Raw genomic sequence first — 25,837 nt, 5'->3', positions numbered from 1 at the left:
GTAGTTCAGTAAGCTTGCTTTAGTAGATTCATGCATAAAACTAAGTGTTCTGTTCAAGGCCTGTTTCAGCTTTGACTGTTGTTATCTTCAAGCTGGCAGTTGTTTTGACTAGTGCTGCCAGGCAAAGGTTGTTTGTGTATGCCTAAAGATCGCTGTAACACTCTGAGCAAGGGCAAAGCTCTTGAGACCTCTCGCCCGCAACATCTGTGCATTGTCAATAAACTGGACAGAGCATGGTAGCTCTCTAGATTAATTTCTCATCAGATAAATTCTACAACAGTTTGGTGTCAGAAGTGGGATCTCACGTGTTTCCGCTGGGACCAGACTAAGAAGTAGGCAGCCTGAATCCAAACAGATTTATCTTCAAACCTTGGATAGGCTTAAAGAATGATGAGGGCCACAGTCAGCGGTTTCGGTCGATCACAGCGGGATCTCCACCTACTTGCTGATTTATCTGGTGAGAAGTATATCTTTCCAAATTTGAATCTGGTCACTTAGTTTTATGCATGAATCTACTAAGGCAAGCTTACTGAACTACTCTAACTATGCAGAATATATATCTTGTACTACCTAAAAAAACGTAGTAAATGAGTAGCATATTAAAACTACACTATACGCATAATTCCCACCACATTTCCCCCTTTTGATCCTTTCAGGATCAACGCAGAGATGTTATGAATCCTTTTCTTTGGTTAGAATGAAACGAGGAGGAGCCGTCCATTAGACGGTTATAATGTACAACGCGGAGTTTAGAACACCACGATGCGCAGCGGATGTACATAATAACCATCTAATGCACGGATCCGAGTTGTTTAATCCACTTAAACCATGGGCCCACAGAGGAAACATTTCATAATAAATTTGCATTTTTCTCCCATTCTGTTAAAAGCAGCTGATCTGAATCAGCTGACAAATGTAACGTGTTGCTGTGGTGACGGAACGATAATACAGCGATTTAACTCGGTGAACTACGTGTGTATATATAAATGATGCAGCTCAGTTGGTGTTAGAATGATCAAATGATTAAATGAACATGCCTATTCATGTTCATCTCATTACTGTTATTAAGACATTATTAACAGTAATCACAGTCATTTGGAAAACAAAACATTCATTATTTATAATAAGAAGAAAAAAATTGTGCAAACTTCCATGTTTTATGAAAAATTCTGAGGAAAATCTGATTATTTCACTTTTGTCATTTTTATAAAAACTTCAAAAATTCATGTAACAGAACAATTACCACATAATTCCACAATACCACAAATAATATTCAGAAGCAAATGGTTTCTGTTTCTATCAGTCAGTCAGTCAGTTAGTTAGTTAGTATTTATTATTATTTGGGGTGACAGACTCCAGGGGACTAAACCATCACTCACAGATTTGATCATATTTCACCAGACAGGATCTGGTTTTTGTGCATCCTGTTTCATTCAGTCTCACAGTGAAGAATTAGGGATGTCCATGTTCTGTGGTGCATTCATGGACACCTTGGAAAAATTTCTGCATCCATTCTGCTGGTTTCTAATCAGCTAAGTTCAGTCATTCATGAGACAAAAAGTACAACGAAGCTGAACTTCTTCCTGTCTTACTGGAGCTCCTCTCATCAGTCATCAGAGGATCTTCATGGTTTCCATGGTGTAATGAAACACTTTCATTTATCTTGCAGGATCGTAGGAAGTCGGCAAATAATGAACACACGCAAACTCTTTGCCCCAATGATTAAATCAGCGTTTTATTAATCAGGCAGCACAAGAGCAAGCAATACATCATTGGTTAAAGCACTTGCAGTTTCCAGCTCTTACCGTAACGCGATCGGTTGGGGAGCCCACAACCCCGGTAGAGAGTGCCAAAACCAGCTGGGCGTCCTGATCAGATAGACCCGCAGCAGACTCCCTCTGAATTATCTCACCCTTCTTCACGCTCCGCCGCCATGCGTTGGCACAAATCCACATGCGCCGCTGCACCGACGATAAAGGTGCTTTATCATTAACAGGTATTTTCTGCAAAACCTCTGTTAATTCCGCTGGTGTGGCGGTGCTCACAACCTCAGACCACGGCCCAGGGCGTCTCCCTCCCGCTCTGAGTGGTAACCCCACACTCTGCCACCGCCCCCCCCCCCACCCAACGCAGCTCGCGTCAGTCGGAGGTTCAGACTCAACAGCCGTTTTCCGTGAAAACAGCTTCTCAAAAGCAGACATTATTTACAGCTTCCTTAGAATCCTGTTTGTGACGCCAAAATGTAATGAAACACTTATTTATCTTGCAGGATCGTAGGAAGTCGGCGAATAATGAACACACGCAAACTCTTTGCCCCAATGATTAAATCAGCGTTTTATTAATCAGGCAGCACAAGAGCAAGCAATACATCAATACAAAAAAAAAAAAGGGTGTGGAAATCCCTTTAAAATTTTTTTTTTTTTTTTTCTTGAGACTTTAACTTGATGCTATTTGGTGAAGCGGAAGGTAAATGAGCTTTATTCTGTTTTTACTGTGGATCTATGTTAAAAAATGTTGAATACAGACTTTTTCTATCACTGCAGATGCCTTTTTCTTAAAACAGTGATTGAACATCAAAAGGGTTATGTTTTACTATGGACTGAAATCATACTATATGGCGTGGATTCATGCTCATTGAGGGAGTCTGCTGCGGGTCTATCTGATCAGGACACCCAGCTGGTTTTGGCACTCTCTACCGGGGTTGTGGGCTCCCCAACCGATCGCGTTACGGTAAGGGCTGGAAACTGCAAGTGCTTTAACCAATGATGTATTGCTTGCTCTTGTGCTGCCTGATTAATAAAACGCTGATTTAATCATTGGGGCAAAGAGTTTGCGTGTGTTCATTATTTGCCGACTTCCTACGATCCTGCAAGATAAATAAAAGTGTTTCATTACACATGGTGAGCATTAGAGCCTGAAACCAGCTTAAACTGGTCCTGTCTGTCAGGTCCAGAACGGCCAGCAGAGGGCGTACCTGCTGAAGAACAAGGAGCTGACCGGCCCCAGCAAGGGAGTCCTCTTTCTGGAGATCGAAGTCATCTACAACACGGTGAGTCCTGAAGATGAGCCCACCATCATCACCACCATCATCATCAGCTGCAGGAAGCTGCTGCAAACATGAAAACATGGATTTGCTTCATGTCAGGTCAAAGCTGCGCTGAGGACGGTGGTTCCTGCAGAGCAGAAGTACATGGAGGAGGAGACCAAGGTCTCCAAGCAGGTGTGTGTGTTGGGAAACATGATGCACAGGTTAACGTGTTGGTTGGTCAGAAAACATGTTTCATTGGTTGATACGATGATGAGAACATGGTAGAACTTTGTTTTTTCAGCTGCTGCAGCAGAACTTTAACCGGGTCAAGCGGTGCATCATGGTCCTCCTCAGCTACGGTACCTACATCAACAGCTGCTTCGAGTGGGAGTCGGCGAAGAGGAGCATCCTCTCCTTCTTGGTCTGGAACACACACCTGGAACACACACCTGTAACACACACACCTGGAACCCACACCTTCAATACACACCTGTAATACAGACCTGTAACACACACCTGTTGCATGATGCTCTCCCAGCGTGATGTTCTCCTGGCGTGATGTTCTACTGGCGTGATGTTCTCCTGACGTGATGTTCTCCCGGTATGATGTTCTTGTTTGGCGTGATGTTCTCCTGACGTGATGTTCTTGTTTGGCGTGATGTTCTCCTGACGTGATGTTCTTGTTTGGCGTGATGTTCTCCTGACGTGATGTTCTGGTTTGGTGTGATGTTCTCCCGGCGTGATGATTTCCTGACATGATGTTCTCCTGGCGTGATATTTTCGTGACGTGATGTTCTCCTGGCGTGATATTCTTGTTTGGCGTGATGTTCTCCTGGCGTGATGTTCTCCTGGCGTCAAGTTCTCCTGACATGATGTTCTCCTGGCGTGATGTTCTCCCGGTGTGATTTTCTCCCGGTATGATGTTCTTGTTTGGCATGATGTTCTCCTGGCATGATGTTCTCCTGGCGTGATGTTCTCCTGGCGTGATGTTCTCCTGACGTGATGTTCTACTGGCGTGATGTTCTCCTGACGTGATGTTCTTGTTTGGCGTGATGTTCTCCTGACGTGATGTTCTCCTGGCGTGATGTTCTTGTTTGGCATGATGTTCTCCTGGCATGATGTTCTCCTGGCGTGATGTTCTTGTTTGGCGTGATGTTCTCCTGGCGTGATGTTCTTGTTTGGCATGATGTTCTCCTGGCATGATGTTCTCCTGGCGTGATGTTCTTGTTGGCATGATGTTCTCCTGGCGTGATGTTCTCCCGGTGTGATTTTCTCCCGGTATGATGTTCTTGTTTGGCATGATGTTCTCCTGGCATGATGTTCTCCTGACGTGATGTTCTACTGGCGTGATGTTCTCCTGACGTGATGTTCTTGTTTGGCGTGATGTTCTCCTGACGTGATGTTCTCCTGGCGTGATGTTCTCCTGGCGTGATGTTCTTGTTTGGCATGATGTTCTCCTGGCGTGATGTTCTTGTTTGGCATGATGTTCTCCTGGCATGATGTTCTCCTGGCGTGATGTTCTTGTTGGCATGATGTTCTTGTTGGCATGATGTTCTCCTGGCATGATGTTCTCCTGGCGTGATGTTCTTGTTTGGCATGATGTTCTCCTGGCATGATGTTCTCCTGGCGTGATGTTCTCCCGGCGTGATTTTCTCCCGGCGTGATGTTCTCCTGGCGTGATGTTCTCCTGGCCTGATGTTCTCCTGACGTGATGTTCTCCCGGCGTGATGTTCTCCTGGCATGATGTTCTCTCGGCGTGATGTTCTCCTGGCGTGATGTTCTCCTGGCGTGATGTTCTCTCGGCGTGATGTTCTCCTGGCGTGATGTTCTCCTGACGTGATGTTCTTGTTTGGCATGATGTTCTCCTGGCATGATGTTCTCCTGGCATGATGTTCTCCCGACGTGATGTTCTCCCGGCGTGATGTTCTCCTGGCGTGATGTTCTCCTGGCCTGATGTCCTCCTGACGTGATGTTCTCCCGGCGTGATGTTCTCCTGGCGTGATGTTCTCCTGGCGTGATGTTCTCCCGGCGTGATGTTCTCCTGGCGTGATGTTCTCCTGGCGTGATGTTCTCCCGGCGTGATGTTCTCCTGACGTGATGTTCTCCTGGCGTGATGTTCTCCTGACGTGTTGTTCTCCCGGCGTGATGTTCTCCTGGCGTGATGTTCTCCCGGTGTGATGTTCTCCCGGCGTGATGTTCTCCCGGCGTGATGTTCTCCTGGCGTGATGTTCTCCTGGCGTGATGTTCTCCCGGCGTGATGTTCTCCCGGCGTGATGTTCTCCCGGCGTGATGTTCTCCTGGCGTGATGTTCTCCTGACGTGTTGTTCTCCTGGCGTGATGTTCTTGTTTGGCATGATGTTCTCCTGGCATGATGTTCTCCTGGCGTGATGTTCTTGTTTGGCGTGATGTTCTCCTGGCGTGATGTTCTTGTTTGGCATGATGTTCTCCTGGCATGATGTTCTCCTGGCGTGATGTTCTTGTTGGCATGATGTTCTCCTGGCGTGATGTTCTCCCGGTGTGATTTTCTCCCGGTATGATGTTCTTGTTTGGCATGATGTTCTCCTGGCATGATGTTCTCCTGACGTGATGTTCTACTGGCGTGATGTTCTCCTGACGTGATGTTCTTGTTTGGCGTGATGTTCTCCTGACGTGATGTTCTCCTGACGTGATGTTCTCCTGGCGTGATGTTCTCCTGGCGTGATGTTCTTGTTTGGCATGATGTTCTCCTGGCGTGATGTTCTTGTTTGGCATGATGTTCTCCTGGCATGATGTTCTCCTGGCGTGATGTTCTTGTTGGCATGATGTTCTTGTTGGCATGATGTTCTCCTGGCATGATGTTCTCCTGGCGTGATGTTCTTGTTTGGCATGATGTTCTCCTGGCATGATGTTCTCCTGGCGTGATGTTCTCCCGGCGTGATTTTCTCCCGGCGTGATGTTCTCCTGGCGTGATGTTCTCCTGGCCTGATGTTCTCCTGACGTGATGTTCTCCCGGCGTGATGTTCTCCTGGCATGATGTTCTCTCGGCGTGATGTTCTCCTGGCGTGATGTTCTCTCGGCGTGATGTTCTCCTGGCGTGATGTTCTCCTGACGTGATGTTCTCCTGGCGTGATGTTCTCCTGGCGTGATGTTCTCCCGGCGTGATGTTCTCCTGGCGTGATGTTCTCCTGGCATGATGTTCTCCTGGCATGATGTTCTCCTGACGTGATGTTCTCCCGGCGTGATGTTCTCCTGGCGTGATGTTCTCCTGGCCTGATGTCCTCCTGACGTGATGTTCTCCCGGCGTGATGTTCTCCTGGCGTGATGTTCTCCTGGCGTGATGTTCTCCCGGCGTGATGTTCTCCTGGCGTGATGTTCTCCTGGCGTGATGTTCTCCCGGCGTGATGTTCTCCTGGCGTGATGTTCTCCTGACGTGTTGTTCTCCTGGCGTGATGTTCTCCCGGCGTGATGTTCTCCCGGTGTGATGTTCTCCCGGCGTGATGTTCTCCCGGCGTGATGTTCTCCTGGCGTGATGTTCTCCCGGCGTGATGTTCTCCTGGCGTGATGTTGTCCCGGCGTGATGTTCTCCCGGCGTGATGTTCTCCTGGCGTGATGTTCTCCTGGCGTGATGTTCTCCTGACGTGTTGTTCTCCTGGCGTGATGTTCTCCCGGCGTGATGTTCTCCTGGCGTGATGTTCTCCTGGCGTGATGTTCTCCCGGTGTGATGTTCTCCCGGCGTGATGTTCTCCCGGCGTGATGTTCTCCTGGCGTGATGTTCTCCCGGCGTGATGTTCTCCTGGCGTGATGTTCTCCCGGTGTGATGTTCTCCTGACGTGTTGTTCTCCTGGCGTGATGTTCTCCCGGCGTGATGTTCTCCTGGCGTGATGTTCTCCCGGTGTGATGTTCTCCTGACGTGTTGTTCTCCTGGCGTGATGTTCTCCTGACGTGATGTTCTTGTTTGGCATGATGTTCTCCTGGCATGATGTTCTCCTGGCGGGATGTTCTCCCGGCGTGATTTTCTCCCGGCGTGATGTTCTCCAGGCGTGATGTTCAATTCAATTCAATTCAATTCAACTTTATTTATATAGCGTCAAATCACGGCAATGCCATCTCAAGACGCTTTACAGACAGAGGGGAAAACATAATGAAGGCCAATTCATAACAGCCTATATAAGGAAACCAACAGATTGAGTTGAGTCCAACTCAATCTCCCATCCTGAGCAAGCACACTGGCGACAGTGGGAAGGAAAAAACTCCCTTTTAACAGGAAGGAAACCTCCGGCAGAACTGCCTCTGCTGTGTGGGGGGAAGAGGACAGAAAGACAACAGACAACAGGAACTGCTACTCCCGGCCAGGGAGACCTGCTGAGACAGGAGACATACATGTTAATGATGCAACACTGTTTTGGGGGGGGGGGGGGGGGGGGGGTAAAAGAAAGAGATAAAGAGAAAAAGAAAGAAGCTCAGTGTATCAGGAAATGTCCCTCAGCAGTCTAAACCTATAGCAGCATAACTAAGGGATGCTAACCATCCCTAGATATAGGACTTATAAAAAAGATAAGTCTTCAGCCTAGTCTTAAAGGTGGGGAGGGTGTCTGCTTCCCTAACACTAACTGGGAGCTTATTCCATAAGAGAGGGGCCTGATAACCAAAGGCTCTGCCTCCTGCTCGGCTCTTTGAGACTCTAGGAACCACAAGTAAGCCTGCAGTCTGCGAACGAAGTACTCTACTTGGTATATAAAGAACAATGAGGTCTTTGATATATAGTGGTGCCTGGTTGTGGAGGGCTTTATATGTAAGGAGAAGGATTTTAAATTCTATTCTAGATTCAACAGGCAGCCAATGAAGAGAGGCTAAAACTGGAGAAATATGATCTCTCATGCTGGTTCTGGTCAGGACTCTGGCTGCAGAATTCTGGATCAGCTGAAGGCTTTTCAGGGCATATTTAGGACAGCCCAGTAATAGAGAGTTACAGTAATCTAGTCTCGAAGTAACAAAAGCGTGAACCAGTTTTTCTGCATCACTCCGAGACAGAATGTCCCTAATTTTGGCTATATTACGTAAATGAAAGAAGGCTGTTTTAGTAACCTGCTTAACATGTGGGCCAAAGGACAGGTCAGGGTCAAATATTACTCCAAGGTTTCTCACTGTAGCACTGGAAGCTAAAGTAATGCCATCCAGGTTCATTACAAAACCGGAAAATTTAGCTCTGAGTTTTTCAGATCCAACGAGAATTACTTCAGTCTTATCTGAGTTTAAGAGGAGAAAATTTCTAGACATCCAAGTCTTTATGTCTATGAGACAATTTTGTAGCCTATTGGGCTGATTTGTTTCATCTGGTTTAAAGGATAAGTATAGTTGAGTATCATCTGCATAACAATGAAAGTTTATTCCATGCTGTCTAATAATTTTGCCTAAAGGGAGCATATATAGTGTGAAGAGTATTGGTCCAAGTACAGAACCTTGAGGAACTCCATGACTTACTGTAGTTTGGGAGGAGGACTTGTCATTTACATGAACAAACTGAAGTCTATCAGATAAATATGATTTAAACCAGCTTAACGCTGTACCTGTAATTCCAATCACCTGTTCTAGTCTTTGTAACAGAATGTTATGATCGACTGTATCAAATGCAGCACTAAGATCAAGCAAGATAAGTACGGACACAAGTCCTTTGTCTGAGGCCATAAGAAGGTCATTAGTAACTTTCACCAATGCTGTCTCAGTGCTATGATGAGCTCTAAATCCTGACTGAAACTCCTCGCATAAATTATTTCTGCTCAGGTGGGCATGTAGCTGAGCTGAAACTATTTTCTCCAGAATTTTGGACATAAACGGGAGGTTAGATATAGGTCTATAATTTGCTATCACCTCTGGATCCAGAGATTGCTTTTTAAGTAAAGGCTTGATTACAGCAGTTTTAAATGATTGTGGTACATATCCTGTCACTAAAGACATATTGATAAGATTTAGTAGTGATGTATTAATTAAAGGGAAAATGTCCTTAAAGAGGCTCGTTGGGAGAGGGTCTAAGAGACAGGTGGATGGTTTAGATGAAGCTATTATTTTAGTTAATTCAGAGGGTTGGACAGGACAGAAACTATTTAGACACAAGTCAGATCCTGGTTCTAAGGATGCTTCGGAGACCACAACAGGCTCAACATTATAAGTAGAAGGAAGAATATTGTCAATTTGATCTCTAATAGTGTCAATTTTATTCCTGAAAAAATACATGAAATCATCACAGCTAAGTGAGAAAGGAATACATGGCTCCACAGCGCTCCGACTCCTAGTAAGCCTGGCTACAGTGCTGAAAAGAAACCGAGGGTTGTTTTTGTTTTCCTCTATCAATGATGAATAATAAGCTGTTCTTGCCGTACGTAAGGCTTTTTTGTATACGCTTAAACTTTCTTTCCAGGTTAAGTGAGACTCCTCTAGTCCTGATGAACGCCATCTGTTTTCCAAACGCCTTGATGCCTGTTTTAGAGCTCGAAGCTGGGAATTAAACCAGGGAGCCTTCATAATCTTACCTAATTTCTTCTTCTTTAGGGGAGCAACATTATCCAAGGTTGTACGCATTGAAGCTGTTATAGTATCAGCATGTTGATCAATCTGAGCAGGAGTAAGGCTTAAAGGGGGACTCTCGGTCATGCTAACACATGGTAGATGTGAAAAAATTGATTCAATTGATTGTTTAAATTTTGTAATATTATTGTCTGATAAACATCTACTATAGTAGAATTTATTTTTGGTCAGTGAGTAATCAAATAAAGTGAATTCAAAGGTTAATAAGAAGTGATCGGACAAGACAGGGTTTTGAGGAAATACTTTGAGCTTATCAGTCTCAATACCAGATGTTAGAACCAGATCAAGAGTGTGACCATGAGAGTGAGTGGCTCCATTGACATTTTGTGAAAACCCAATTGAGTTTAGAATAGAGCTAAAGGAAATGTTTAAACTATCTTTTTCATCATCAACATGAATATTAAAATCACCTAGTACAATGACCTTATCAGTAGTCAGCACTAACTCAGACAAGAGATCAGAGAATTCGGTCAGAAACTCGGAGTAAGGTCCAGGTGGGCGATACACTAATGCTAAAAGGAGCGGTTTCTCTGAATTCCATTTTGGATGAGATAAATTTAATGTCAGGAATTCAAAGGATTTATAGTTAGTTTTGTGCTTAGGATTAATTAAAAATTCTGACTTAAAAATAGCTGCAACACCTCCTCCTCTGCCTGTAGTTCTAGGAATGTGAAAGTTTAAATAGTTAGCTGGCGTAGCTTCATTAATACTAACATAATCCTCTTGCTGTAACCAGGTTTCCGTAAGACAGAATAAATCAATGTGGTGATCACCTATCAAGTCATTGACTAATAAAGACTTATTTGGGAGGGATCTAATATTCAGTAGGCCACACTTTATTGTCTTATTTTCAGATTTTATTAGATCCATTGTTTTTATTTTTATGAGGTTTTCACGATTAACCCCAGAAGTGTTTTTGTGTTGTTTAATTCTTACTGCTGGGAAGTTGTATAAGGTCGGAATGGGGTTTTGGGTGGGCGGCGGCAGGTGGGAAGCTGCAGAAAAGTGTGTAGGACTACAATTCTGCCTCCTGGTCCCAACCCTGAGTTGTCAATTTAGCTGACTAATAAAAGAGTCCATATTGCTAGATAAGAGAGCGGCTCCATCCAACGTGGGATGGATGCCATCTCTCCTAATAAGACCAGGCTTTCCCCAAAAAGCGCTCCAATTATCTATAAAACCCACGTTGTTATCGGGACACCACCTAGACAACCAGCGGTTGAAGGATGACATGCGGCTAAACATGTCATCACTGATTAAATTTGGCAAGGGACCAGAGAAAACTACGGAGTCCGACATGCTCTTGGCAAAGTTACACACCGAAGCAACATTAATTTTAGTGACCTCCGATTGGCGTAACCGGGTGTCGTTACCGCCGACGTGAATTACAATCTTACGGTATTTACGTTTAGCCTTAGCCAGCAGTTTCAAATACGATTCGACGTCGCCCGCTCTGGCCCCAGGAATGCATTTGACTATGGTCCCCGGTGTCTCTAGAGCCACGTTTCTGACTATGGAACTACCTATAATCAGGGTTTCTGCCTCAGCGGGTGTGTCACCGAGCGGGGAAAATCTGTTAGAAACGTGAACAGGTCGGTGGTGGCCAGTGGGTTTTGGTTTGGGGCTACGCTTCCGCCTGACCGTCGTCCAGCCCGCCTCGGCTCCCGGCTGCGCGGGAACTGCTGAGGGACGGCTCGGGATGGCTGCCCTGGCTGGTAGCTCCGCACTGGCTAATGGGGGCTTGCTGACTAACTGCTTCCCTAACTGAGTGCGGAGCTGGGCTTCTAACTCACAGAGCCTCGCCTCCAAGGCTGCCGAGCTGCTACACTTAATACACCTACCGTTATCACTAAAGGAGGCGGAGGAGTAGCTAAACATCAGACACACCGAGCAAGAAAAGGCAGGGGACTGGGGTGTGGGAAGAGAGCTAGCAGCCATGCTAAAACCGAGTGCTTGAGCTGTTTAAGTCAGTAAACAGAAAGCCAAAGATCCCAAAAATAAATGCAATATATAGAACAGTGGTTTGGGAAGATATTATGCGCTAAAGTGAGTGGTTGGTTAACAGTAGATAGAAGTTAGAAAGAAGTTAAAGGAGCCAACGGCTCGTAGCAATCCGCAGTGATACATGCTAGGGAAACAGGAAATGACACAATACGTTACCGCAACGTCAGCGCGTCCTAAACACATACATACACACACATGTTCTCCTGACGTGATGTTCTCCCGGCGTGATGTTCTCCTGGCGTGATGTTCTCCTGGCGTGATGTTCTCCCGGCGTGATGTTCTCCTGGCGTGATGTTCTCCTGGCGTGATGTTCTCCTGACGTGTTGTTCTCCTGGCGTGATGTTCTCCTGGCGTGATGTTCTCCTGACGTGTTGTTCTCCTGGCGTGATGTTCTCCCAGCGTGATGTTCTCCTGGTGTGATGTTCTCCCGGTGTGATGTTCTCCTGGCGTGATGTTCTCGCGGCGTGATGTTCTCCTGGCGTGATGTTCTCCTGACGTGATGTTCTCGCGGCGTGATGTTCTCCCGGTGTGATGTTCTCCTGACGTGATGTTCTTGTTTGGCATGATGTTCTCCTGGCATGATGTTCTCCTGGCGTGATGTTCTCCTGGCGTGATGTTCTCCTGGCGTGATGTTCTCCTGGTGTGATGTTCTCCCGGCGTGATGTTCTCCCGGCGTGATGTTCTCCCGGCGTGATGTTCTCCCGGCGTGATGTTCTCCCGGCGTGATGTTCTCCCGACGTGTTGTTCTCCCGGTGTGATGTTCTCCCGGCGTGATGTTCTCCTGGCGTGATGTTCTCCCGGCGTGATGTTCTCCTGGCGTGATGTTTTCCCGGCGTGATGTTCTCCTGGCGTGATGTTCTCCCGGCGTGATGTTCTCCCGGCGTGATGTTCTCCCGGCGTGATGTTCTCCTGGCGTGATGTTCTCCCGGTGTGATGTTCTCCTGACGTGTTGTTCTCCTGGCGTGATGTTCTCCCGGTGTGTTGTTCTCCTGGCGTGATGTTCTCCTGGCGTGATGTTCTCTCGGCGTGATGTTCTCCTGGCGTGATGTTCTCCTGACGTGATGTTCTTGTTTGGCATGATGTTCTCCTGGCACGATGTTCTCCTGGCGTGATGTTCTCCCGGCGTGATTTTCTCCTGGCGTGATGTTCTCCCGGCGTGATGTTCTCCTGGCGTGATGTTCTCCTGGCGTGATGTTCTCCTGGCGTGATGTTCTCCCGGTGTGATGTCCTCCTGACGTGATGTTCTCCCGGCGTGATGTTCTCCTGGCGTGATGTTCTCCTGGCGTGATGTTCTCCCGGTGTGATGTTCTCCTGACGTGTTGTTCTCCTGACGTGATGTTCTTGTTTGGCATGATGTTCTCCTGGCATGATGTTCTCCTGGCATGATGTTCTCCCGGCGTGATGTTCTCCCGGCGTGATGTTCTCCCGGCGTGATGTTCTCCCGGCGTGATGTTCTCCTGGCGTGATGTTCTCCCGGCGTGATGTTCTCCTGGCGTGATTTTCTCCCGGCGTGATGTTCTCCTGACGTGTTGTTCTCCTGGCGTGATGTTCTCCTGGCGTGATGTTCTCCTGGCGTGATGTTCTCCTGGTGTGATGTTCTCCCGGCGTGATGTTCTCCCGGCGTGATGTTCTCCCGGCGTGATGTTCTCCCGGCGTGATGTTCCCCCGGCGTGATGTTCTCCCGGCGTGATGTTCTCCCGGCGTGATGTTCTCCCGACGTGTTGTTCTCCCGGCGTGATGTTCTCCCGGCGTGATGTTCTCCTGGCGTGATGTTCTCCCGGCGTGATGTTCTCCTGGCGTGATGTTTTCCCGGCGTGATGTTCTCCTGGCGTGATGTTCTCCCGGCGTGATGTTCTCCCGGCGTGATGTTCTCCCGGCGTGATGTTCTCCTGGCGTGATGTTCTCCCGGTGTGATGTTCTCCTGACGTGTTGTTCTCCTGGCGTGATGTTCTCCCGGTGTGTTGTTCTCCTGGCGTGATGTTCTCCTGGCGTGATGTTCTCTCGGCGTGATGTTCTCCTGGCGTGATGTTCTCCTGACGTGATGTTCTTGTTTGGCATGATGTTCTCCTGGCGTGATGTTCTCCCGGCGTGATGTTCTCCTGGCGTGATGTTCTCCCGGTGTGATGTTCTCCTGACGTGTTGTTCTCCTGGCGTGATGTTCTCCCGGCGTGATGTTCTCCTGGCGTGATGTTCTCCCGGTGTGATGTTCTCCTGACGTGTTGTTCTCCTGGCGTGATGTTCTCCTGACGTGATGTTCTTGTTTGGCATGATGTTCTCCTGGCATGATGTTCTCCTGGCGGGATGTTCTCCCGGCGTGATTTTCTCCCGGCGTGATGTTCTCCAGGCGTGATGTTCAATTCAATTCAATTCAATTCAACTTTATTTATATAGCGTCAAATCACGGCAATGCCATCTCAAGACGCTTTACAGACAGAGGGGAAAACATAATGAAGGCCAATTCATAACAGCCTATATAAGGAAACCAACAGATTGAGTTGAGTCCAACTCAATCTCCCATCCTGAGCAAGCACACTGGCAACAGTGGGAAGGAAAAAACTCCCTTTTAACAGGAAGGAAACCTCCGGCAGAACCCGGCTCAGGACAGGCAGCCATCTGCCTCTGCTGTGTGGGGGGAAGAGGACAGAAAGACAACAGACAACAGGAACTGCTACTCCCGGCCAGGGAGACCTGCTGAGACAGGAGACATACATGTTAATGATGCAACACTGTTTTGGGGGGGGGGGGGGGGGGGGGGGGTAAAAGAAAGAGATAAAGAGAAAAAGAAAGAAGCTCAGTGTATCAGGAAATGTCCCTCAGCAGTCTAAACCTATAGCAGCATAACTAAGGGATGCTAACCATCCCTAGATATAGGACTTATAAAAAAGATAAGTCTTCAGCCTAGTCTTAAAGGTGGGGAGGGTGTCTGCTTCCCTAACACTAACTGGGAGCTTATTCCATAAGAGAGGGGCCTGATAACCAAAGGCTCTGCCTCCTGCTCGGCTCTTTGAGACTCTAGGAACCACAAGTAAGCCTGCAGTCTGCGAACGAAGTACTCTACTTGGTATATAAAGAACAATGAGGTCTTTGATATATAGTGGTGCCTGGTTGTGGAGGGCTTTATATGTAAGGAGAAGGATTTTAAATTCTATTCTAGATTCAACAGGCAGCCAATGAAGAGAGGCTAAAACTGGAGAAATATGATCTCTCATGCTGGTTCTGGTCAGGACTCTGGCTGCAGAATTCTGGATCAGCTGAAGGCTTTTCAGGGCATATTTAGGACAGCCCAGTAATAGAGAGTTACAGTAATCTAGTCTCGAAGTAACAAAAGCGTGAACCAGTTTTTCTGCATCACTCCGAGACAGAATGTCCCTAATTTTGGCTATATTACGTAAATGAAAGAAGGCTGTTTTAGTAACCTGCTTAACATGTGGGCCAAAGGACAGGTCAGGGTCAAATATTACTCCAAGGTTTCTCACTGTAGCACTGGAAGCTAAAGTAATGCCATCCAGGTTCATTACAAAACCGGAAAATTTAGCTCTGAGTTTTTCAGATCCAACGAGAATTACTTCAGTCTTATCTGAGTTTAAGAGGAGAAAATTTCTAGACATCCAAGTCTTTATGTCTATGAGACAATTTTGTAGCCTATTGGGCTGATTTGTTTCATCTGGTTTAAAGGATAAGTATAGTTGAGTATCATCTGCATAACAATGAAAGTTTATTCCATGCTGTCTAATAATTTTGCCTAAAGGGAGCATATATAGTGTGAAGAGTATTGGTCCAAGTACAGAACCTTGAGGAACTCCATGACTTACTGTAGTTTGGGAGGAGGACTTGTCATTTACATGAACAAACTGAAGTCTATCAGATAAATATGATTTAAACCAGCTTAACGCTGTACCTGTAATTCCAATCACCTGTTCTAGTCTTTGTAACAGAATGTTATGATCGACTGTATCAAATGCAGCACTAAGATCAAGCAAGATAAGTACGGACACAAGTCCTTTGTCTGAGGCCATAAGAAGGTCATTAGTAACTTTCACCAATGCTGTCTCAGTGCTATGATGAGCTCTAAATCCTGACTGAAACTCCTCGCATAAATTATTTCTGCTCAGGTGGGCATGTAGCTGAGCTGAAACTATTTTCTCCAGAATTTTGGACATAAACGGGAGGTTAGATATAGGTCTATAATTTGCTATCACCTCTGGATCCAGAGATTGCTTTTTAAGTAAAGGCTTGATTACAGCAGTTTTAAATGATTGTGGTACATATCCTGTCACTAAAGACATATTGATAAGATTTAGTAGTGATGTATTAATTAAAGGGAAAATGTCCTTAAAGAGGCTCGTTGGGAGAGGGTCTAAGAGACAGGTGGATGGTTTAGATGAAGCTATTATTTTAGTTAATTCAGAGGGTTGGACAGGACAGAAACTATTTAGACACAAGTCAGATCCTGGTTCTAAGGATGCTTCGGAGACCACAACAGGCTCAACATTATAAGTAGAAGGAAGAATATTGTCAATTTGATCTCTAATAGTGTCAATTTTATTCCTGAAAAAATACATGAAATCATCACAGCTAAGTGAGAAAGGAATACATGGCTCAACAGCGCTCCGACTCCTAGTAAGCCTGGCTACAGTGCTGAAAAGAAACCGAGGGTTGTTTTTGTTTTCCTCTATCAATGATGAATAATAAGCTGTTCTTGCCGTACGTAAGGCTTTTTTGTATACGCTTAAACTTTCTTTCCAGGTTAAGTGAGACTCCTCTAGTCCTGATGAACGCCATCTGTTTTCCAAACGCCTTGATGCCTGTTTTAGAGCTCGAAGCTGGGAATTAAACCAGGGAGCCTTCATAATCTTACCTAATTTCTTCTTCTTTAGGGGAGCAACATTATCCAAGGTTGTACGCATTGAAGCTGTTATAGTATCAGCATGTTGATCAATCTGAGCAGGAGTAAGGCTTAAAGGGGGACTCTCGGTCATGCTAACACATGGTAGATGTGAAAAAATTGATTCAATTGATTGTTTAAATTTTGTAATATTATTGTCTGATAAACATCTACTATAGTAGAATTTATTTTTGGTCAGTGAGTAATCAAATAAAGTGAATTCAAAGGTTAATAAGAAGTGATCGGACAAGACAGGGTTTTGAGGAAATACTTTGAGCTTATCAGTCTCAATACCAGATGTTAGAACCAGATCAAGAGTGTGACCATGAGAGTGAGTGGCTCCATTGACATTTTGTGAAAACCCAATTGAGTTTAGAATAGAGCTAAAGGAAATGTTTAAACTATCTTTTTCATCATCAACATGAATATTAAAATCACCTAGTACAATGACCTTATCAGTAGTCAGCACTAACTCAGACAAGAGATCAGAGAATTCGGTCAGAAACTCGGAGTAAGGTCCAGGTGGGCGATACACTAATGCTAAAAGGAGCGGTTTCTCTGAATTCCATTTTGGATGAGATAAATTTAATGTCAGGAATTCAAAGGATTTATAGTTAGTTTTGTGCTTAGGATTAATTAAAAATTCTGACTTAAAAATAGCTGCAACACCTCCTCCTCTGCCTGTAGTTCTAGGAATGTGAAAGTTTAAATAGTTAGCTGGCGTAGCTTCATTAATACTAACATAATCCTCTTGCTGTAACCAGGTTTCCGTAAGACAGAATAAATCAATGTGGTGATCACCTATCAAGTCATTGACTAATAAAGACTTATTTGGGAGGGATCTAATATTCAGTAGGCCACACTTTATTGTCTTATTTTCAGATTTTATTAGATCCATTGTTTTTATTTTTATGAGGTTTTCACGATTAACCCCAGAAGTGTTTTTGTGTTGTTTAATTCTTACTGCTGGGAAGTTGTATAAGGTCGGAATGGGGTTTTGGGTGGGCGGCGGCAGGTGGGAAGCTGCAGAAAAGTGTGTAGGACTACAATTCTGCCTCCTGGTCCCAACCCTGAGTTGTCAATTTAGCTGACTAATAAAAGAGTCCATATTGCTAGATAAGAGAGCGGCTCCATCCAACGTGGGATGGATGCCATCTCTCCTAATAAGACCAGGCTTTCCCCAAAAAGCGCTCCAATTATCTATAAAACCCACGTTGTTATCGGGACACCACCTAGACAACCAGCGGTTGAAGGATGACATGCGGCTAAACATGTCATCACTGATTAAATTTGGCAAGGGACCAGAGAAAACTACGGAGTCCGACATGCTCTTGGCAAAGTTACACACCGAAGCAACATTAATTTTAGTGACCTCCGATTGGCGTAACCGGGTGTCGTTACCGCCGACGTGAATTACAATCTTACGGTATTTACGTTTAGCCTTAGCCAGCAGTTTCAAATACGATTCGACGTCGCCCGCTCTGGCCCCAGGAATGCATTTGACTATGGTCCCCGGTGTCTCTAGAGCCACGTTTCTGACTATGGAACTACCTATAATCAGGGTTTCTGCCTCAGCGGGTGTGTCACCGAGCGGGGAAAATCTGTTAGAAACGTGAACAGGTCGGTGGTGGCCAGTGGGTTTTGGTTTGGGGCTACGCTTCCGCCTGACCGTCGTCCAGCCCGCCTCGGCTCCCGGCTGCGCGGGAACTGCTGAGGGACGGCTCGGGATGGCTGCCCTGGCTGGTAGCTCCGCACTGGCTAATGGGGGCTTGCTGACTAACTGCTTCCCTAACTGAGTGCGGAGCTGGGCTTCTAACTCACAGAGCCTCGCCTCCAAGGCTGCCGAGCTGCTACACTTAATACACCTACCGTTATCACTAAAGGAGGCGGAGGAGTAGCTAAACATCAGACACACCGAGCAAGAAAAGGCAGGGGACTGGGGTGTGGGAAGAGAGCTAGCAGCCATGCTAAAACCGAGTGCTTGAGCTGTTTAAGTCAGTAAACAGAAAGCCAAAGATCCCAAAAATAAATGCAATATATAGAACAGTGGTTTGGGAAGATATTATGCGCTAAAGTGAGTGGTTGGTTAACAGTAGATAGAAGTTAGAAAGAAGTTAAAGGAGCCAACGGCTCGTAGCAATCCGCAGTGATACATGCTAGGGAAACAGGAAATGACACAATACGTTACCGCAACGTCAGCGCGTCCTAAACACATACATACACACACATGTTCTCCTGACGTGATGTTCTCCCGGCGTGATGTTCTCCTGGCGTGATGTTCTCCTGGCGTGATGTTCTCCCGGCGTGATGTTCTCCTGGCGTGATGTTCTCCTGGCGTGATGTTCTCCTGACGTGTTGTTCTCCTGGCGTGATGTTCTCCTGGCGTGATGTTCTCCTGACGTGTTGTTCTCCTGGCGTGATGTTCTCCCAGCGTGATGTTCTCCTGGTGTGATGTTCTCCCGGTGTGATGTTCTCCTGGCGTGATGTTCTCGCGGCGTGATGTTCTCCTGGCGTGATGTTCTCCTGACGTGATGTTCTCGCGGCGTGATGTTCTCCCGGTGTGATGTTCTCCTGACGTGATGTTCTTGTTTGGCATGATGTTCTCCTGGCATGATGTTCTCCTGGCGTGATGTTCTCCTGGCGTGATGTTCTCCTGGCGTGATGTTCTCCTGGTGTGATGTTCTCCCGGCGTGATGTTCTCCCGGCGTGATGTTCTCCCGGCGTGATGTTCTCCCGGCGTGATGTTCTCCCGGCGTGATGTTCTCCCGACGTGTTGTTCTCCCGGTGTGATGTTCTCCCGGCGTGATGTTCTCCTGGCGTGATGTTCTCCCGGCGTGATGTTCTCCTGGCGTGATGTTTTCCCGGCGTGATGTTCTCCTGGCGTGATGTTCTCCCGGCGTGATGTTCTCCCGGCGTGATGTTCTCCCGGCGTGATGTTCTCCTGGCGTGATGTTCTCCCGGTGTGATGTTCTCCTGACGTGTTGTTCTCCTGGCGTGATGTTCTCCCGGTGTGTTGTTCTCCTGGCGTGATGTTCTCCTGGCGTGATGTTCTCTCGGCGTGATGTTCTCCTGGCGTGATGTTCTCCTGACGTGATGTTCTTGTTTGGCATGATGTTCTCCTGGCACGATGTTCTCCTGGCGTGATGTTCTCCCGGCGTGATTTTCTCCTGGCGTGATGTTCTCCCGGCGTGATGTTCTCCTGGCGTGATGTTCTCCTGGCGTGATGTTCTCCTGGCGTGATGTTCTCCCGGTGTGATGTCCTCCTGACGTGATGTTCTCCCGGCGTGATGTTCTCCTGGCGTGATGTTCTCCTGGCGTGATGTTCTCCCGGTGTGATGTTCTCCTGACGTGTTGTTCTCCTGACGTGATGTTCTTGTTTGGCATGATGTTCTCCTGGCATGATGTTCTCCTGGCATGATGTTCTCCCGGCGTGATGTTCTCCCGGCGTGATGTTCTCCCGGCGTGATGTTCTCCCGGCGTGATGTTCTCCTGGCGTGATGTTCTCCCGGCGTGATGTTCTCCTGGCGTGATTTTCTCCCGGCGTGATGTTCTCCTGACGTGTTGTTCTCCTGGCGTGATGTTCTCCTGGCGTGATGTTCTCCTGGTGTGATGTTCTCCCGGCGTGATGTTCTCCCGGCGTGATGTTCTCCCGGCGTGATGTTCCCCCGGCGTGATGTTCTCCCGGCGTGATGTTCTCCCGGCGTGATGTTCTCCCGACGTGTTGTTCTCCCGGCGTGATGTTCTCCCGGCGTGATGTTCTCCTGGCGTGATGTTCTCCCGGCGTGATGTTCTCCTGGCGTGATGTTTTCCCGGCGTGATGTTCTCCTGGCGTGATGTTCTCCCGGCGTGATGTTCTCCCGGCGTGATGTTCTCCCGGCGTGATGTTCTCCTGGCGTGATGTTCTCCTGACGTGTTGTTCTCCTGGCGTGATGTTCTCCCGGTGTGTTGTTCTCCTGGCGTGATGTTCTCCTGGCGTGATGTTCTCTCGGCGTGATGTTCTCCTGGCGTGATGTTCTCCTGACGTGATGTTCTTGTTTGGCATGATGTTCTCCTGGCACGATGTTCTCCTGGCGTGATGTTCTCCCGGCGTGATTTTCTCCTGGCGTGATGTTCTCCCGGCGTGATGTTCTCCCGGCGTGATGTTCTCCTGACGTGATGTTCTTGTTTGGCATGATGTTCTCCTGGCACGATGTTCTCCTGGCGTGATGTTCTCCTGGCGTGATGTTCTCCTTGCGTGATGTTCTCCTGGCGTGATGTTCTCCCGGTGTGATGTCCTCCTGACGTGATGTTCTCCCGGCGTGATGTTCTCCTGGCGTGATGTTCTCCCGGTGTGATGTTCTCCTGACGTGTTGTTCTCCTGACGTGATGTTCTTGTTTGGCATGATGTTCTCCTGGCATGATGTTCTCCTGGCATGATGTTCTCCCGGCGTGATGTTCTCCCGGCGTGATGTTCTCCTGGCGTGATGTTCTCCCGGCGTGATGTTCTCCTGGCGTGATGTTCTCCCGGCGTGATGTTCTCCTGGCGTGATTTTCTCCCGGCGTGATGTTCTCCTGACGTGATGTTCTCCTGGTTCTCCAGCTCTTCGTGGTGGTGGTGTGGAACTTCGAGCTCTACATGCTGCCTCTGGCCCTGCTGCTGCTGCTGGTCTGGAACTACTTCTTCTCCTCCAGCAGAGAAATGGACGCCGTGGTGAGGAAACGTTTCTATGATGTGAAGTTGGGACGTTGGATGATGTCAGAATGGAGCAGAAATCCACCTCCTCAGGTGAACCCAGCTGGACGTCTGAAGCTCGTGTTCAGCTGTTCTCTAGATGATAAACCACATAGAAACAAACTGAAGGTTCTCATGCTAAACCTTCATCATCCTCTTCACATTCTGACATCATCAGACCATCCCTAAACCTTATCGGTCCATAGACATGATGTGAAGAAGTTATCCGATGTCAGCAAGGTGGAAATGCAGCAGCTTGGTTCTCCAGGCTGCCAGGATGTTAAACTCTGTGGGAACGACCTGCATCATCCCAGTTTCCACCTGGAATTAATCCGGTTCTTCTCTGCTGCAGTCCATGGAGGCCATGTTTGAATGGGAGGATGAAGAGGAGGACAAAGAAGACAAGGTAGTTCACAACACAAAGTACACCCAGATCATCTGGTCTCACCAAGTCCTGAACCTGGACAGATCCCGCTGAACACCTGGAGACCTCCTCCTGACTGCAGGAACCAGACGGACTGGAGGAGGACCAGGTCTCAGTGTGGTCCAGTCAGGGTTCAGACCTCCTCCTGACTGCAGGAACCAGACGGACTGGAGGAGGACCAGGTCTCAGTGTGGTCCAGTCAGGGTTCAGACCTCCTCCTGACTGCAGATCATCAGAAACTGATTAAACCTCTTTGGAAACAGTGAAATTGAACTTTATAAACAGTTGCAGGATTCGACTTTAGTTCGGTTTGGGTTTTTACAGACCTACATGTGGACTTATCTGGGTTCCTCAGAGGTTCTGACAGATTCTGTCCTTTCACGTCCCTCTAGGACTCTGAACACAGAGGCTTCATGGACAAACTGTACGCCATCCAGGACGTGTTCATCAGCGTGCAGAGCGCTCTGGACGAAGTGGCCTCGTTCGGAGAGCGAATGAAGAAGTACGTATGTTTCTGACACACGGAGGACAGAAAATCCCTCACCTACATGTGTAGCTAGCATGGACTGACATGTCCTGTGTTTATCCTGCAGCACCTTTAACTGGACAGTGCCTTTCCTCAGCTGGCTGGCAATCACTGCTTTATGTTTGGCCACTCTGCTCCTCTACCTCATTCCTCTGCGGTACCTGGTGCTTGCCTGGGGTGAGTCCCCCCACACAGATGGACAGATGGACCGAGTGTAGCTGCAGATTGCTCATCACTGATCTTTTATTCTGCAGGTGTGAACAAATTCACAAAGAAGCTTCGTGATCCGTACATGATCGACAACAACGAGCTTCTTGACTTCCTGTCCAGAGTGCCATCAGATGTTCAAGTGGTGGGTAACCCAGTTATGTAGGCAGGAATGCCTGAACAGACCTCCTCAGTGTGTCTGCCAGGGAGTGGGGAAGGAGGACAGCAGCAAAATGGGGTCCTCAGGCTGGAGCTGAGAAAACACAAGGTCCATAAGCAAACCAGAGAATCAGATAATCTCCCAAACATCAGTTAAACTTAAAAAATAGCTTCACATTAAATAATAACAATAGAGATAAACACATAATGATATGAAAAAAAGTTATATAAAACAGGGTTAGAAATGCTTTTTAACCACTTAAACCTTGTAGTGTTTGCCAAACACATGTTTTCATGGATAAAACCAACTGTTTTGCTGGAGAAGCTCTATCTGCTACAGTATGAATTCAGATAAACTGCATCTGTCCCTAAACCTGCTTAAATATCATCCATGCCTCCAGAATCTGTGTATAACGTGTGGACGTTGCTGGAAGGTAGACAGCGTAAAACAGATTTATCACGTCTGGAACCGATGGACCCCTCCCTGAGCCGCCACCTTATCGTAGTAGCGTATCGTTTGTTTGTCCGGAAGATCCCAATACCTATGTTGTTGGGTGCTTCATGCCCCTGGCAGGGTCACCCCTGACAAACAGGTGTCTAGGGGAGGGACCAGACCACATGTGGCTCAAAGACCCCTATAATTAGGACGAGCATGGGTATTAGGGTTCCCTTGCCCGAAGCAGGTCACTAGGGCCCTCTGGAGGCAGGCCTGGGGGGCGGGGTACGAGCACGTTCAACCGTGTCCCGCGGGGGCTCTGTGGGGGGTACTCCTGGAGTATGGGGTACCGGACCCCTTTGTACGAGCTGTCCGGTCCCTGTACGACAGGTGTCAGAGCTTGGTCCGCATTGCCGGTAGTAAGTCGGATCCGTTTCCGGTGAGGGTTGGACTCCGCCAAGGCTGTCCTTTATCACCGATTCTGTTCATAACTTATATGGACAGAATTTCTAGGCGCAGCCGAGGTGTTGAGGGGATCCGACTTGGTGGCCTCAGGATTGGGTCCCTGCTTTTTGCAGATGACGTGGTCCTGTTGGCTTCATCTGGTCGTGATCTCCAGCTCTCACTTGAGCGATTCGCGGCCGAGTGTGAAGCGACTGGGATGAGAATCAGCACCTCCAAATCTGAGACCATGGTCCTCAGCCGGAATAGGGTGGATTGCCCTCTCCGGGTCGGGAGTGAGGTCCTGCCTCAAGTGGAGGAGTTTAAATATCTCGGGGTCTTGTTCACGAGTGAGGGAAGGATGGAGCGTGAGATGGACAGACGGATCGGTGCGGCGTCTGCAGTAATGCGGACTCTGCGCTGGTCTGTCATGGTGAAGAAGGAGCTGAGCCAGAAGGCGAAGCTCTCGATTTACCAGTCGATCTACGTTCCTACCCTCACCTATGGTCATGAGCTGTGGGTCGTGACCGAAAGAAGGAGATCTCGTATACAGGCGGCTAAAATGAGTTTCCTCCGCAGGGTGGCCGGGCTCTCCCTTAGAGATAGGGTGAGGAGCTCGGTCATCCGGGAGGAGATCAGAGTAGAGCCGCTGCTCCTCCGCATGGAGAGGAACCAGTTGAGGTGGCTCGGGCATCTGGTCAGGATGCCTCCTGGACGCCTCCCTGGTGAGGTGTTCCAGGCACGTCCCTCTGGGAGGAGACCCCAGGGAAGACCCAGGACACGCTGGAGGGATTATATCTCTCGGCTGGCCTGGGAACGCCTCGGGATCCCCCCCGCAGAGTTGGCAAATGTGGCTGGGGAGAGGGAAGTCTGGGCTTCCCTGCTTAGGCTGCTGCCCCCGCGACCCAACCCCGGATAAGTGGCGGAGGATGGATGGATAGATGAATGGATGGATTAATGGAAAAGAAAGGGGAAGTAAAAGAGAGTAGTTGGTAAAAGAAAGAGAAAGGGGGAGGCAGACGGAACTGAGAGAAACTAGAGTCTCTGTCTGCTAAATACAAATAATGGCTGGATGTATACTTAACCAAGCTTTTTATGAATATTTGTGAGTGCAGATGTTTTCGCTGCTTAGAGATGTTGCATTACTCTGTGTATGATCCGTGCAAGAACAAAAATAAAAATGTTTTAAAAAAAAGAAGATAAACAACAAAGGGCCTGACACTGACCCCTGTGGGACACCGCACGTCTCGGTCTCTCTACCGAAAACCAGACGTCTGTCTGGACACAGTTCCCCCTGAAATCCACAAACGCCGGTTAAAGCTCCATCATATGTGAACAGGATCCAGAAGCACACCGTCTTTTCTGGACCAAAGCTCTTTTAAAATGTTCTGAGAAAAAGTGGACAACTGTTTTGTGGTCAGAGGGATGGAAACCATGGAAACGCTGTGTCCAATCAGCTCATTTTTCCATGAAACAGTAAAACGTCTCGCTCTGTGTTGTTTATCTTCCTCTGGGGATGAAATATTAGCAGAAGAGATTCTGTTTATGTGCATGTTAGACGTGTTATGTGTGTAAACGGTCCTCTTCGTCTTGTGTTTGTTTTGGACAGATGCAGTATCACGAGCTGAAAGTGGATCCTGGACAAAGTCCCAACAAACGTCGGAGGACAAACCTAAACTAGCTGTAAACATAGACTGTAAACAATGTAAACAATATTATTTCTATGCGGTATTCTTGTATATCTGAACGATTCTGCAGCTGCAGCTGTTGGTGTTTTTTACGTTTCTGTGGAAAGATACTGATTTTTTTCTAAAAAAGACAGTTTTTTATTTCAGACTTGTTGTTTATGAATGTGTGTTGTGTTGTGTGTCGCCGGACGTGTCGTTGCCGTGTTGACAGCGGCGTGCTGCCGTTGCATGAGTCGCTGCGTCGCCGGACGTGTTGTCGCCGTTTGGGATAGTGAACGCTCCTGCCCGGCGACATCCACGCTAACATGCATGCTAAACCTCCTTCATTGTTTTGTAGATGCATGCCATCCGTTGTCAGGGAGGAGGTGTTGCTATGGTAACCAAAGCAAGTCCAATGAAATGTCCTCTGATTGTAAAAATGTTTTTTAGACTCTAAATCTGTTTGGATAATTTCAAGTTTTTTGGCCAGAAATAGGTCTTCCACAATTTTCTCCATTTACCACCTGATTAACATAAATGCAGTTCCTCAGGTTCAAAGTTATTTTCCTGATTTATTTTTAATATTTTACTTAATATTTTACTTAATACTTACTTATTTAATATTTTAAGTTTTTGAGGTTGGAAAGCAGGAACATGGGCTGAACTCGGCCTGTTTCCCCAGCAGCAGAAGAAAAAGCAGCAGAAATGTTGGAAAATGGCATAAAATAGTGAAAATGAGAAGTGTGTGCGTCACCGCTAATTTCCTTCTTCAGCTGGATTCTTTGGTG

General features: G+C 47.3%; 1 protein-coding gene across 1 annotated transcript in view; it reads left to right on the top strand.

Moving 5' to 3' along the window:
- Positions 1-25,063, top strand: part of LOC306768572 (multiple C2 and transmembrane domain-containing protein 1-like) — a gene marked incomplete at both ends in the record, with an annotated part of 33,105 nt that extends 8,042 nt beyond the window's left edge. The window contains 9 exons of the mRNA XM_079256980.1: positions 2,948-3,049; positions 3,146-3,220; positions 3,330-3,449; positions 21,058-21,168; positions 21,542-21,595; positions 22,006-22,115; positions 22,207-22,316; positions 22,394-22,491; positions 24,992-25,063. Coding sequence (XP_079113106.1) covers positions 2,948-3,049; positions 3,146-3,220; positions 3,330-3,449; positions 21,058-21,168; positions 21,542-21,595; positions 22,006-22,115; positions 22,207-22,316; positions 22,394-22,491; positions 24,992-25,063 — 852 coding nt within the window. The remainder of the gene's footprint in view (positions 1-2,947; positions 3,050-3,145; positions 3,221-3,329; positions 3,450-21,057; positions 21,169-21,541; positions 21,596-22,005; positions 22,116-22,206; positions 22,317-22,393; positions 22,492-24,991) is intronic.
- Between the last annotated feature and the right edge of the window lie 774 nt (positions 25,064-25,837).

The sequence above is a fragment of the Telmatherina bonti genome (genome assembly GCF_933228915.1).
Source record: "Telmatherina bonti genome assembly, chromosome: 17".
In the NCBI taxonomy this organism is placed as follows: domain Eukaryota; kingdom Metazoa; phylum Chordata; class Actinopteri; order Atheriniformes; family Telmatherinidae; genus Telmatherina; species Telmatherina bonti.
This window is presented reverse-complemented; position numbering and strand designations above follow the sequence as displayed.